The 13,599-nt window shown below is 51.5% G+C and overlaps 1 protein-coding gene and 1 long non-coding RNA gene across 12 annotated transcripts in view; one reads left to right on the top strand and one right to left on the bottom strand.

Moving 5' to 3' along the window:
• PDZD2 (PDZ domain containing 2) overlaps positions 1 to 13,599 on the top strand; it is a 218,794-nt gene that overhangs the window by 192,695 nt on the left and 12,500 nt on the right. For all 10 annotated transcript variants that reach the window (XR_008505115.2, XM_054504637.2, XM_054504635.2 and 7 more), the window contains 5 exons: positions 366 to 400; positions 1,147 to 1,303; positions 2,812 to 3,605; positions 6,974 to 7,118; positions 9,488 to 13,502. Coding sequence is in view for 9 of the 10 variants with exons in the window: in XM_054504637.2 (XP_054360612.2) it covers positions 366 to 400; positions 1,147 to 1,303; positions 2,812 to 3,605; positions 6,974 to 7,118; positions 9,488 to 13,502 (5,146 nt within the window). In the remaining variant the exon portion in view is untranslated. The remainder of the gene's footprint in view (positions 1 to 365; positions 401 to 1,146; positions 1,304 to 2,811; positions 3,606 to 6,973; positions 7,119 to 9,487; positions 13,503 to 13,599) is intronic.
• The window catches only part of LOC135365450 (uncharacterized), a 32,960-nt gene continuing 20,123 nt past the window's right edge, over positions 763 to 13,599 (bottom strand). Inside the window, exon 3 of one of the 2 annotated variants that reach the window (XR_010413346.1) lies at positions 763 to 900. This is a non-coding gene — a long non-coding RNA (uncharacterized LOC135365450). Of the gene's footprint in view, positions 901 to 3,604; positions 3,820 to 13,599 lie in introns of those variants that run through there. The other variant, XR_010413344.1, reaches the window with a different exon arrangement.

The following is a 13,599-nucleotide window of genomic DNA, read 5'->3' as shown; positions in this document are numbered from 1 at the left end:
GGGAGATGAGGGGCATCCACTTATAATTACATTGTACTGTGTGTATGAAAATTGGTGTATGGGTAGTATAAAATACTTTTAAGATTCAGAAGAAGTTACCTCCAACTGGGATTATCATGGAAGTCGTAACATCCACGTTCAGGCTTGAAGCATGAGCAGAACCTTGGGAGGTGGGATGGAGTAGGGATCGGGTACCCGGGTTGAGTGCATGCATGTCTATACCTACACACGTGGCCCATCAGTGTCAGTCAAGCGAAGAGGGGTTAATATGTTTGGCTCCTTCTTTTGTGGTTAAGAATGTGAACCTATTTGTAAGGATGTATGCTTTGCTGCTTTGACATTATGGTGAATTTTCTCTCCAACAGGTACCCCCTTGAAGAGTCCCTCTCTTGCAAAAAAGGTGAGTCAAGGCACACTACTGCCTCATTCAGCTGGCCCATGAACCAGTTCCTGGGGCCCAGAAGTCAAACCTGAGGGCCCAGCCCATATCTTTGTCCGGGAGTCATTTTAGCCACTTTACAGACTACGGCAACAATGCTAATTTGAGAACAAATACAAAAATGTGTGTTTCTTTTATTAAATACTCATCTAAGAAAAGAATAGAGCAACAAAATAAAAGAACTGAGCTTCAGTTTAAAAACAGTTTTCAAACTGCTCCACAATAAAGGGGTCTCCGGTTGGTTTTGGGGGGACCTGTGACTTTAAGGAGACTAGAATGTTTCCCAGCTGGTGATTCCTCAGTCCCAGTGGATCTGAGCACAGGATTCAGATCCCCCTCTTTTCTGTTCCATCACTAGGCTGAACCAGTGGCTTGCAATGTCATTCCATTTTCCTATCTCTTCCCCCAGTGGTTTTCCTGGGATGGTTGATAAATCGCTGCTGTGGCTTTTCTGGTCATTGCTAAACATTTGGCCAAAAAAAAAAAAAAAAATCTCTTAAAAACCTCGTCTGGCAGCAACCATTGCCGTTTTCATCAGTTGTCTAATTTAGCCATCCTAGAGTCAATGGAAGTGGGTGTCTACTCTCACCACTGTTTCAAATGACCGTGGATGAGAACGAAGTGTTCTTGGAAAGCCAGGAGTTACTGTTTCGGATAACTGGCCTCTGGCGCGCCTCCCCCATCAGCCCGCACCGTCTCTCCAACAGGACGCCCTGATTTCTGAACCCGAAGCCTCCCAGGACTTGGCCCACGGTGTCCCAGGCTCCCTGCCAGACCTCATGGTGGCCGGCTCTGAGGACGAGGACTCCCCAGGCAGCAGCCGCAGCACCTCCGAGGACGGTGGCCTGCCAGCTAGCACCTCTAGTAAACCACACCTGTTTTCTTTCTTTCTTTTTTTTTTTAAGATTTTATTTATTTATTTGACAGACAGCGAGAGAGGGAACACAAGCAGGGGGGGGCGGGAAAGGGAGAAGCAGGCTTCCCGCTGAGCAGGGAGCCCGATGCGGGGCTCGATCCCAGGACCCTGGGACCATGACCCGAGCCGAAGGCGGACGCTTAACCACTGAGCCACCCAGGCGCCCCAACAACGCCTGTTTTCTGACTCGGGCCCCGTTGGTTTACATAGCGGGGCGGTATAATGTGAACAGGGACCTGGAAGCCGCGCCTTTGGTCATAGAAGCCATCTTTGTACCCTAAATTCTGAACTTATTTTTGGAAAATGCAGCCCCCCACTGCTGACTGGCCCGTCGGTTCTGGGGTGAAGGGTCTGGGTGCCTGTTCTGTACCCGGGCTGTTGGAGGTGACTAACCCGGACAGCATTTAGATGCGGTTTACCGAGCATCATCTTGAAATTTATGGCATGCAATCAGGGTGGCAAGCTAACAGCCTTCTGTTTTAGGGGATTCCTAGCGAAATTCCAGGTCCCTTCCTTCACCAGGCCCTAACTGACTTCTTTTTAGAAGGCAGCTGAGTGAAAGATTCAGAACTCATAAGAGACCAATGTTATCAGACAGTTGTTTTCAAATCTCCTTGATCACGCTCTCACTGTAGTATGAGAGAATGAGCTGACGCGAACCATACTGATTCCTCGGGCTTCGGCTGCTGTGGTCTGCTTTTTCTCCCCTTTGTTCTTTTTTTACTTCTAATGTCTGCCCAAGAACATCCCTGTCTCAGGACAGGCAGACCTGACCACTCCGGCTCTCATCTGGAACCGCGGACAAGCATACTCTTGTCTCCGACAGCAGCATTTCTGCCACGTGGTGGAAGCCCATGCACTTTTGCGTGCATTCAGCAAGCCGTGACGGGTCTGCTGAGCAGCATGGGCCCTCCCTCCTCCCTGCTTGGAACTCGCGTCGATAATCATCTCAGGCTTCCCTGTACCATGTTCTAGGAGCTTCTATGCCCCCCGCCCCCATCCCTGCAAATGAAGGAAGGGCCTCGTGTGATAAGAAGGTGCCAGCATGCGGGGCTGGTTCCTCTCCGGGCATCGTCCCAAAGAGGACTTCCCAGCAACAGCATGTAGTGTGAACCCCAGCAGTGGTGGCAGGCATCCTGGGCGTTGAATTAAACATTTCTGTCTCTAGGCAGCATATGTGCTTAAGCTAAACAATCCAGAGGTTGAAGTAAAAAAAAAAAAAAAAAAATTTAAGCAAACAGAAAGGGAGACGAGTAGGAAAAGGGGAGCGAGAAGCCACTGTCCACTGGGTGCAAATCCCAAGAAGCCACATCACTAAAGCCCGGTGGTCAGCGGCCAGAGGATGAATGGCTGGCAGTTGTGGGGATGCTCCTGTGTAACTGGGGGGCGGGGTGCAAAACCAGGCCGGCTGGGAAACCCCATTTCATTTGGCCGTTTCTTTCCCCATCCCCACCAGCTCACAAGGAGCCAGGAAAACCCAGGGCCAACAGCCTCGTGACGCTAGGAAGCCAGCGGGCCTCTGGGCTCCTCCACAAGCAGGTGACGGTTGCCAGACAAGCCAGTCTCCCTGGGAGCCCGCAGCTCCTCCGGACCCCACTCCTCCGCCAGAGGAGGGTGGGGTGCTACAACACAGACGATGCCACCGACGAGGGGGAGTTTGACGGGGAAGGGGACTGCATTTCCCTCCCGGGGACCCTCCCCGGTCCCAGCAGGCCTCTGGCGGAGGACGACTCGAGGCACGTCCTGATGACCTCTCCCAAGGTCATGGGTATCAACAGCCGGGGGGCACAGCCCCAGAAAACCATGGTCAGCAAGGCCTCAGTGCCTCTCCTCCGCAGCTCACGGGACTCAGAGGAGAGTGTCGCAGAGGGTGTGGGGGACACTCCTCCCCATGCAGCCAACCTGCTGGCCTCTGCAGCAGCCCCCAAGGGTGGCCCTGGCTGCTCGGGGAGGAAGGAACTATCAGGATCGAGGAGTTCGCCCAAACTGGAATACAAAGCCGACATGGGCAGCCCGAGTCTGGGCAACACAGAGACCCCCAGGTCCGCCCAGCAGAAGAATGACAGCCTGGGGTCCAGGCACAAACCAGTGGCCAGGGTCAGCCCACACCACAGAAGGCCCGAGGCTGATGCCAGGCCCAGCGACTCAGCGACAGTACACCCGACCGACGGAGTCGACGACCCGTGTGTCCAGGCCACTTCCGTCGAAGAGACCAGGACTGGTGTTCATCCAGGGGGAGCTGTGGAGAAGGTAACTGATTTCCTCTTCGTAGCTTGGGACCTGAGTCACTACTGTGTGAGTGAGTATGGAGTGTGTGAGGAAGCGGGGGGTAACCTGCCGGAAGGGGGGCGCGGTTGGAGGCTTCTGTTTCAGCAGTCGTTCGCTGCCATCCACGGGCTGCTCGGGAGCCTGTGTGTCAGCAGGCGGGTGGGGGACTTGCCCAGGGATCGGGTCATCGATCATCCTGCCGGAAGATGAAATCGCTCTTTTACCCGGACACGGGGCCATGGTGGATGAGCGAAGGGCGGCGGGAGGCTGGTGAAGAGCACTGGGTCTGCTCCACTCACGAGCTGGGTGACCACTGAGGCAAGTTATCGACCCCAATCATCTCTCAGAGCTGGGCTGACCATCAAACACAGCTTAACAGTGATTCCCTCCAGCTCATGAGGTTCTGAGCGACCCTCATTTTTTCAGACTTTCTACAGTCATTATGTGTAATCAAAGCTACTCATACCCTTGTTGTGAGAATCACGTGAAATAACGGGCATGCTAGAAACTGGTCACACACTGGGGCGCCTGGCTGGCTCAGTCAGTGGAGCATGTGACTCTCAATCTCGGGGTTGTAAGTTCGAGCCCCATGCTGGGTGTAGAGATTACTTAAAAATAAAATCTTAAAGATTTTTTTTTTTAATTTATTTATTTGACAGAGAGAGACACAGCGAGAGAGGGAACACAAGCAGGGGGAGTGGGAGAAGGAGAAGCAGGCTTCCCGCGGAGCAGGGAGCCCGATGCGGGACTCGATCCCAGGACCCTGGGATCATGACCTGAGCCGAAGGCAGACGCTTAACGACTGAGCCACCCAGGCGCCCCTTAAAAATAAAATCTTAAAGGAAAAAAAAAATTTTATAACACACCACTTTAGATGCAAGTCAATATTATTTATGTTATAACTTGGTTACACATACACTAGAATGACCCAGAATTGTCAAATTGCTCATTTTGAATCAGTATACCCCCACTTAAGCAAGGAGAGAGTACGAGAAACTAATGTTGTTTACGATCTCAACATAACTAGTTTCTCTCTGAGGTGATTTTAAGGCCATATTTATAAAGATGCATGTTCAAGTAGTTTATACACACATACGTGTAAACAGACCCAGAAAACATGAAGTCATAAAAACTATATTAGGCAGAAGGGATTTTTGTTAACTGTATAGAAAAAGATACATGCATCTTTTTCATTCTCCTAAAAAATGTTATTACTTCCAACTAGCATATGTGGGTTTTTTTTTTAAGATTTTTGTTTTTTTATTTGAGAGAGAGAGAGAGGGAGGGAGAGCACAAGTAGGGGCAGGGGGGCAGAGGCAGAAGCAGACTCCCTACTGAGCAGGGAGCCCAGCACAGGGGCTCAATCCCAGGACCCTGGGACCATGACCTGAGCTAAAGGCAGAGGTTAACCAACTGAGCTACCCAGGGCCCCCTAGCATATGTGTTTTAACATGCAATGTTCAGCTAATAGGTTAACCCCTTCTTTCAAAAAGTATCCTCAGCCAGTGCTGGATAACTATATAAACCAGCGGTGTTATTCATAATAATATATTCATATCTATATAGAGCTTTTGTTATTGTAAATGAGTATTCCCAGTAAGAATTTTGAGAAGCATTTAAAAGTTTTGCACAAAAGTTTAACTCTTCTCATAAAAAATTTAGTTCAAAAATAACCATTTCATTTATATATGAGAAAGAAAATAAAATGCATTGCCGTTAAGTATTTACGCTCAAATATTGGAATCTTAAAAAGAAAAAACCTTTGGTAAGTGGGTTGTCTTCTACTGTTTTTATTTAATACTTTTTAAATTGAGATGAACATCACATAACATAAAATTAAACATTTTAAAATACAGTTCAGCTCTCTCCTCTGCTGCCACCTTTGGGCCACTTTATGACTCCTTAACTCAGAGAGTGAATTTCAAATAAATCTGATTTAACTTCCTAGCAAGTTTCTTTTTTTACAGTAGGTTTTAGATAGAAGAAAGGAAGATAAAGTAATTGACACTTGGCTAAAGTGAAATTTTGGAGTATTAAATGTCAATTTCATTTATCCAGATAAGTCCTAGCCCTAAGTACCAAGCTGAGGGCTGATCTTCCAGTCTTGGGTATCACTATGCAGTATAAAGACAATAACACCTTCCGTCGATATAGCCTTTTGTGGGCTGCATGTGATTTTTATAATGGCTCATGTAATCATCTTTTATTTAAAACTCTATGAGGGGTGCCTGGGTGGATCAGAGGGTTAAGTGTCCACCTCTTGATTTCGGCTTGGGTCATGATCTCAGGGTCATGGGATCAAACCCCGTGTCAGGCTCCATGCTGAGCGTGGCACTTGCTTAGGATTCTCGCTCGCTCGCTCAAAAAAAGAAAAGTTAAAAAAATTAAACTCTGTGAGTTAGGGCAAATCTTATCCCCATTTTGTTCCCAGTTTTTCTACTGTGGTAAAATACACTTAACAAAAGTGTACAGTTCAGTGGTGTATGTTCATAATGTGCAACCATCACGGCTGTCTCCAGAAAACTCTGTATCATTATACAATAACTCTCCATTCCCCCTCCCACCAGCCCCCAGAAACTGCCAGTCTCTTTTCTGTCTCTTTGATGTTGGCGACTCTCAGTACCTCATCTAAATGGAATCAGACGGTTTTTGTCTTTCTGTGACTGGCTTATTTCACTGCCCATAATGTCACTGTCCATAATGCCCTGTTGTAGCACGTGTCAGTATTTCCTTCCTTTTTAAGGCTGAGTAATATTCCATTGTACGTCAATCCCACATTTTGCTTATCCATTCTTCTGTCAATGGACACTTGAACTGCTTCCACATCTTAGCTATTGCGAACAGCGCTGCTACCCACATGGGAGTACACATATCTCTTAGAGAACCTGCTTTAATTCTTCTGGGATATATCCAGAAGTGTGAAATCTGGATCGTATGGTATTTCCGTTTTTATTTTTTTGAGGCAACTCCATACCGTTTTCCATAGTGGCTGCACCATTTCCCATTTCCGCCAGCAATGCACACGGTTCCAATTTCTCTATATCCTCACCAACACCCGTTATTTCTGTTTTGGATCATAGCCACCCTTGCAGGTGTGACGTGACATCTCTGCGTGATTCTGATTTGCATTTCCCTGATCACCCTCATTTCAAAGTTGAGAAAACCGAGGCTTAGGAAGAGTAACAAGACCATGCAATTTCTAGCAGGCCTTACACCCTGAATCTGGATCTTGGGGCTCCTAGTCGAGGGCTCTCTGAAATTTCCCAAAGCAGCGCTTTTCCGTGTGTGATGTCTTAGGGTGCAGAAAACCTGAAAGCTGTCACAGTGACTTGTGGTTGTCATTGGGCTAGGAACCTCTGGGGAAGCAGACCATCAGTGATGGGCGTGTCCCTGCCAACTGGGGGCCTGCCGGTGCCCCGCCCCACCCAGATGCTGGCCGCGGCACTGAGAACCTGCTCGAAGCTGCACCAGAGCAGGGGCAACAACCCGGGACAGGTAAGATTATTTCATTGCTTGTTAAGCTTTAAGATGGGAGGGCAGAAGTTACCCTAATAAAAATGCTACATGTGGAGAACTTTGTGGGGAAAAACACCTCTGACACAGATTAATGATATTTACAAGCTGCCTGCATTTAACAACTTCACTAGATCGTTGTGCCTAAACTCATAGCTTTATTTCCACATCAGAGTATGTCCATTTTCAGCCGCTTGACACTCTACCTATTTTGTGACGGGTACCTTAATGAATGAGACATGAGATGACACAGAGAAGTTCCTGCCCTTCAGAATTTCAACACTCGGCTCTCGTGAAATCAAATGCACTGAGAAACATTTTGTACCTCCCGCATCCGCAGAAGATAATGTTTGCGCAGCCTGCTGAGGTCAACAAGATGCTCTTGGCCTGCATGACTGGTGCTGGCCCCTGGCAGGCCCTCCTAAGCACTGACGTGTCCGTCTCAGCCCCTCTGTGCCCCACTCTAGCTAGGAAACTGCACCCGTGTCTTCCATGTCCTTCTGCACCTGCAACATCGTCTGCAAAGGCTGCTGGGCCCTCCTCCCCATCATGTGCCATAATTGAGTCAACATCCTTCCCATTATGGGACATTTGTGTGTGTTTGGGGGGGAGGGGTACAAGGGAAGGATCATTTTGAAAGGTGACATCAAGGACTGCCTCTATGTCATTTAATCTCCCTCAAAAACGCTTTCAGTTACACACTTTGCAATAAAGTCAAATTGCTAACAAAAATTTAGGGTTTGTTCAGCAAGTGAATCCGAAGCTAAAGAATAACCTTCAAATCCCCTCCTTTTGTGTCGTCATGACTTTTCCCCATAGTTGGTACCAGCAGAAGCAGAAGGGAATTCAAAAGGTTGAGCAGAGAAGGACAGGAGCCCACAGATTCAAATCTTGGCAGGTCCCCCGCCTTCCACGGGGGCCCGGGGAAGTTACGCACAGTCTCCACAGGGGTCTGGATGTGGCCAGGTGCTCTCTACACAGAGGTCATGCAGTCAGGGTTTAGAGAATGGGGTGGGCTGCGGGGCCGACTTCCCAGGTGACCTCTGGCTATACACTCTGTGACCCTGGATCCATTGCTAAGCCACGCTGTGCCTCAGTTCCCTACTGTTCCAAAGCAGATGGTGACAGGACCTACCTCACGGTGTTGGGAGGAAAATTAAGCGCATGCAAAACTCTTAGCACAGTGCTAAGTCCTGATAATTAGTCCTTAATTGTTGACATAGGAACTTCAGGAGGGGAAAGGCATATGCAGTTAAGATGGTTTGCGTGGGAGATGTGGAAGGAGTGTAGCATTTGGGGAGACAGTCTTCTCAAAGCAGGGGCTTTCATTGTGACTGTTTCACCGTAACCCCTGGTTCCTAAGAAAACAGCAAATCTAATGTTCTCTTTTATACCAGTTTCCCCTGATTATCAGATGCCATGTGCCAGGGGCAGACAGATTAGCCCAAGAATGTGCAGGGCCTTATAGGGAGGCACCTCCAGGACAGTGGCTCTCCGGACCCACCTCGTGGAATGACTGTTTCCTGCTGTCCTTGGCATCAACACCTTTCCCTGCACCCCTCCGATCACATGCTCTTTCTTCCCTGCTTTCATTCCATTTTCTTTTTTCACCTTCCTCCTCATCACTGTGTGGTCAACTCTCCCCCCAGGACCCCCGTCAGGTCCCCACCCCTTCTGTCCACACTTCCCGGGTCATGTGGCCCTCCAGTTCTCCCAGTCCTCTGAACACGCTCAAGACACAGCTCAGACGCGGTGCAAGCCTGCACCCTTCTGCAGCTCCTGTGTGTCTTCCCAAATTAGCCTCCTCTCTCCTCTCCTGCATGAGCAATAAGTCCCCAAAGGTCAGCACCTGTTTTATACTTTACCGCACAGCTCACAGTCCCACCCCGTGAGGCCAAACCCAGCATGAGAGCTAAACTGGAGGCCCGAGACCTCCGCAGAATGAGCGCAAGGCTAAGGGATGGAACAGAACCGCAGCCTGGCTCCTGTAGCTTCTGAAGCCCTCAGAGCGGACGGTGTAGAGAGACTCGGGTGAAGGATCTCTGGTGTCCCCACCCTTAAAAATAACCGAGAGAGAAAAGGGCAGAAACAAAGGTCTATCCTTCCAGCCAGTCTGAGTTATTTCAGAGCATCTAGAGCAGGGTGGTGTTTGTTAGATGTGAGTGCTCTGTAATTTCAGAGGCAAAGAGAGAACGACAAGAAGGCTACATTTAGGTTGTGGCAGGTCCTTCTGGAAAAAAAAAATTGAGATTAAGTTTTCCTTTTTTTTTTTAATTAAGGGTTTTTCTATTTTCTCATTTTCCCCTCTCTCTCCCCTATCATCCCACCTTTCATTTATATTCTCAACCCAGGACTGGATGGCCCCCCAGACCTCGTCCCTACTCCAGGGCAGAAGGGGGCAGCTCACCCTGACCCCAGCGAGACATCAGTGGACACACAGCAAGCCAGGCGGCCTGAGGACCCCGGAGAGCCAGTGTCACCTAGGGTTCCGGAGTCTGAGGACAGATGTCAAGTCAGACTCGCCCCAGAGCACAGCTCACCCCCCGGGAAGATGACAGCGGCTCGGCATGACTTCGGCAACACTCCAGCAGCCCCAGAAGCCAACTCGCCCAGGAAGGCAGCGCCCCACAGGGGAGGACCTGAGGCAGACGGAGCGTCTCCAGCTAGTACCGTCCTGTCCCGAGACCTCACGTCCCAGGAGGAGAGACCGAGAGTTCCCGGTAACCACAGCAAGACTCTGCAAACGGGAGTCCTCGTTCCTGAAAACTCCCAGGGCTCTGCTCTGCTCAAGGCAACAGACTCTGGGTCTGAGAGGGCCCCGCAGGCCAGCCCTACCCTGCCGTCCCCTGCTGACAAGGCTGACGGGGTGTGCGGCAGTGTCTCGGGCCACTGCTGCCCCAGAGAAAGTGGGGGCAGTCCCGTAACTGACATCGACAGACTCATCAAGGAGCTGGATGCTTCAGAACCAGGACTTCAGTCTCCTCAGAAAGGGGACCGGCTGAGTCAAGAGGGACATTCTCAGGGCCAGCCTCCAGCAGGAACTGGAAGCGGAAGTTCCCACGCTGCTGAGCCAGTCATGGGGAACCAGACCCCCACCCCGAGGAGGGCCTGGGCAGCTGCTGGCCAGCCCCCTCACCCACAGTGGGCCTCCCAGCCTTCGGTTTTGGATTCCATTAATCCTGACAAACATTTTACTGTGAACAAAAACTTTTTGAGCAACTACTCTAGAAATTTCAGCAATTTTCACGAAGACAGCATGTCCCTGTCGGGCCTAGGTGACAGCACAGAGCCATCTCTCTCATCCATGTATGGTGATGCGGAGGACTCGTCTTCTGACCCTGAATCACTCACCGAAGCCCCACGAGCTTCCACTGGGGACAACTGGTCACCTCCTTGTTCTCAGGGGTCTTCTCACAAGGAAGACACTACGGAGTCTGAGGAGGAGCAAATCGAGATTTGTTCTACAGATGGCTCCCCCAACCCCCCCTCAACCACTGCTCAGGCACCTGTCCAGGCTGCAACCTGCCCTGTGTTGGCCAAAGTTCTGCCATTAAAGCACAGTGCTCTGAGTCAAGTGGTGGGAAATCCATGTGAGAGAGCGTCCTTTGTGCCAAGCACCTCATGCCCTTCAATTCCAAACTCTTCCCAGCCATTTTCTCTCCCGGATATAAGCTCTCGGGAGCATGAACTTGATGCAGACAGAAGGATATTACAGAACCCCAGGCCCCCCTGTGTAGAAGAAACCATGGAAGCCGCCAGCACCAGCTCAGCCGTGGAGAACGGCCAGCCTCCTAAAGGCGCCAGGCATTTTCACAACCTCCCGGTCACTCTCAGCAATCTGAACATGGTAAATGGTTTAGAACATGACCTGCTGGGTGACAAAACCCCAAATAAAAAACAAGAGACAAATGTCAATGAAGCTGAAAACCGGTCCGCCTTCAGTGTGAATGTCCCTAAGAATGGAGAATCCGTTTTGACGAATCTGCACATCTCCAAAAGTCAAGACATGGATGACGTGCTCCAGAAACCAAAAATGATCTCCAGGAGGCCCATCATGGCCTGGTTTAAAGAAATAAATAAAAATAACCATGGTATGCATGCACAGGGCAAAACTGAAAGGGAGCAGCCCGTGGTGCCCGCCAGAAGCCCTGACTCCAAAAGTCAGGGGTTAAGTTCCAGCCACAAAAAGGGGGTTGCTGGGCTTCAGAGCCCCCCTCAGCCAAAAGTGAGTCTGGAAAATAAAGACCCACCTAAAAAAGGTTCAGTGGAAACACTTTTAAATAACTGTCAGAAACCCAAATCCGGTCCTAAGCTGAAGAGACTGAGCATCAAAAGCAAAAGCAAAGTCACTTCGGAGGCCCCTGCTGCTCCTATGGCCAAGGCTGGTGGGATGGACCCCAGGAAACCCCTCATTTCACCCCAGACCTCCCACAGAATGCTTCCTAAGGGCGCGGCCCCCCGGTTCCACACAGCCGAGCACGAGGAGCCGGACAAGAACGCCCCAGCCCCCCCCATGCCCCCCCAGTGCGTGCTGGAGAGCCGGCCGCCAAAGCCCCCCACGTCCGAGGCGAGCATCACAGCCTTCGTTTCACCCCACGCCTCCCCCAAGACTCTTCCGGAGCAAGGTGCGGGCCATCGATCCCAGGCGGCTTTCCACGCAGAGCCCGACAGAGCCCGCGCGGCCGCCGCCGCCTCTCCCCGCGGTGGACCAGAGAGCAGGGCGCCCCCTGCGGCCTCGGGGGGCAGCGCGTCCAGGGCCACAAACGGGCAGGAGGTGCCCCCTCCCGGGTCCAGCCAGCCGGATCCAGCGCCAGAGGCCACCCAACCAGGGGTGACTGGTGACAAAGGAAGCGAAGTAATTGCTGGCGATCCCCTAGAAAGAACCAACCAGCTGAAAATAATTGAAATTTCTTGTGAAAGAATGCCAAAGGATGCCTGCGGTGACAAGCCGGCCGAGAGTGGCAGACTAGGAGGGTTCTGGGTCCAGAGCAACTGTCAGGAGAAGACTGAAATCAGACCCTGTCACCAGTCACTGGAGCCGTCCCCAAATCCTCCGTCGTTGCTCCCATCTCGTGCCTCCCAGGTGGGGCAGGAAACCCAGCGATCTTCCAGGATGGCAAAACTGGCCTCTTCCTCCTCCTCCCCACAACTGCCTGCTAAAAAGGCAGATTCCTCCCAGGGGAAGGCGAGCCAGGCGTCAGGCTCCCTAGGGATGCCCAGGAATGGCACAGCAGGGGACCCAGCGCTAGATGACCATCTGTACTTCACGCCAAGGCCAGCCACCAGGACCTACTCCATGCCCGCCCAGTTTTCAAGCCACTTTGGCCGGGAGGGCCATGCCCTGCACAGCCCAGGTCGCTCTCATCGGGACAGCCAGATCCCTGCAACGAGTGGGGGCCTCCTTGAGGCCAAGGCCTCCAGAGGCAGTGTCCTTGGCCTGGCTAACGGACAGGGTGTGTATAGCGTAAAGCCCCTTCTGGAGACATCGAGGAACCTTCCGACCACAGACGAAGGGGATGTCCTTTTGGTGCAAGAAAGGAGCTGCCTAGTCACAGACAAAATCAAAGTCACCAGAAGACATTACTACCCTGAGCAGAACTATGAATCTACCTCATTTTTCTCTGTGAAGCAGAGGATCAAGTCTTTCGAGAACCTGGCCAATTCTGACCGGCTGGTGGCCAAGTCTGGGGCGTCCCCCTTTTTGTCAGTAAGCTCCAAGCCTCCCATTGGGAGACGGTCGTCTGGCAGCATTGTCTCCGGGAGCCTCAGCCACCCTGCTGACCCCACAGCGAGGTCACTGAGACGCAGCCTGAGCTCCTGCAGCGAAAGCCAAAGTGAAGCCAGCACGCTCCCCCCCCAAATGACCAAGTCCCCGTCCAGCACGACGCTGACGGTCTCCCGGCAGAACCCGGCGGGAGCCAGTAGCAAGGGCCCTGACTCAGCCCCAAAGAAACCACTTGGTCCTTCTGGAAGTCCCACCCCAGCTGCGGCTGCAACCTCTCCCAGCAAGAGGAACAAGTCCTCGGTGCGCCACAGCCAGCCCTCGCCCTTACCCCGCTCCAAGCTCCAGGAGCTGCGAGCCTTGAGCATGCCCGACCTTGACAAGCTCTGCAGTGAGGATTTCGCAGCAGGGCCTGCCGCCGTGCTCTTCAAAACGGAGCTGGAAATCGTCCCCAGGAGGTCGCTTGGCTCTCCTGCTGCAGGCCTCAGTGGGTCCACTGCCCTTTCATGCCCCATGAAGCGAGGGGACTGGGCCTGTCCAGGAGGAAGCAGCCCTAAAGCCAGTGAGCCTGGGGCACCCAGTTCAGCCCATCATGTGGGTGAAACCCCCCAGGATCTGCCTTCTGGAAAAGGCTGGTCGGTTAAGTAAGTATCTTCCTCTCCCCTTTTATTCAAATAAACTTTTTTTTAATTATGAGCTAGCTTTAGATTTATAGAAAAGTTGCAGAGATAATGCAGAGCG

This window comes from Mirounga angustirostris, unplaced genomic scaffold (genome assembly GCF_029215605.1).
Source record: "Mirounga angustirostris isolate CCGP_5_RB_7025 unplaced genomic scaffold, mMirAng1.0.hap1 SCAF_7, whole genome shotgun sequence".
Classification (NCBI taxonomy): domain Eukaryota; kingdom Metazoa; phylum Chordata; class Mammalia; order Carnivora; family Phocidae; genus Mirounga; species Mirounga angustirostris.
Note: the sequence above shows the minus strand (reverse complement) of the source record. Positions and strands in the feature narration are given on the sequence as shown.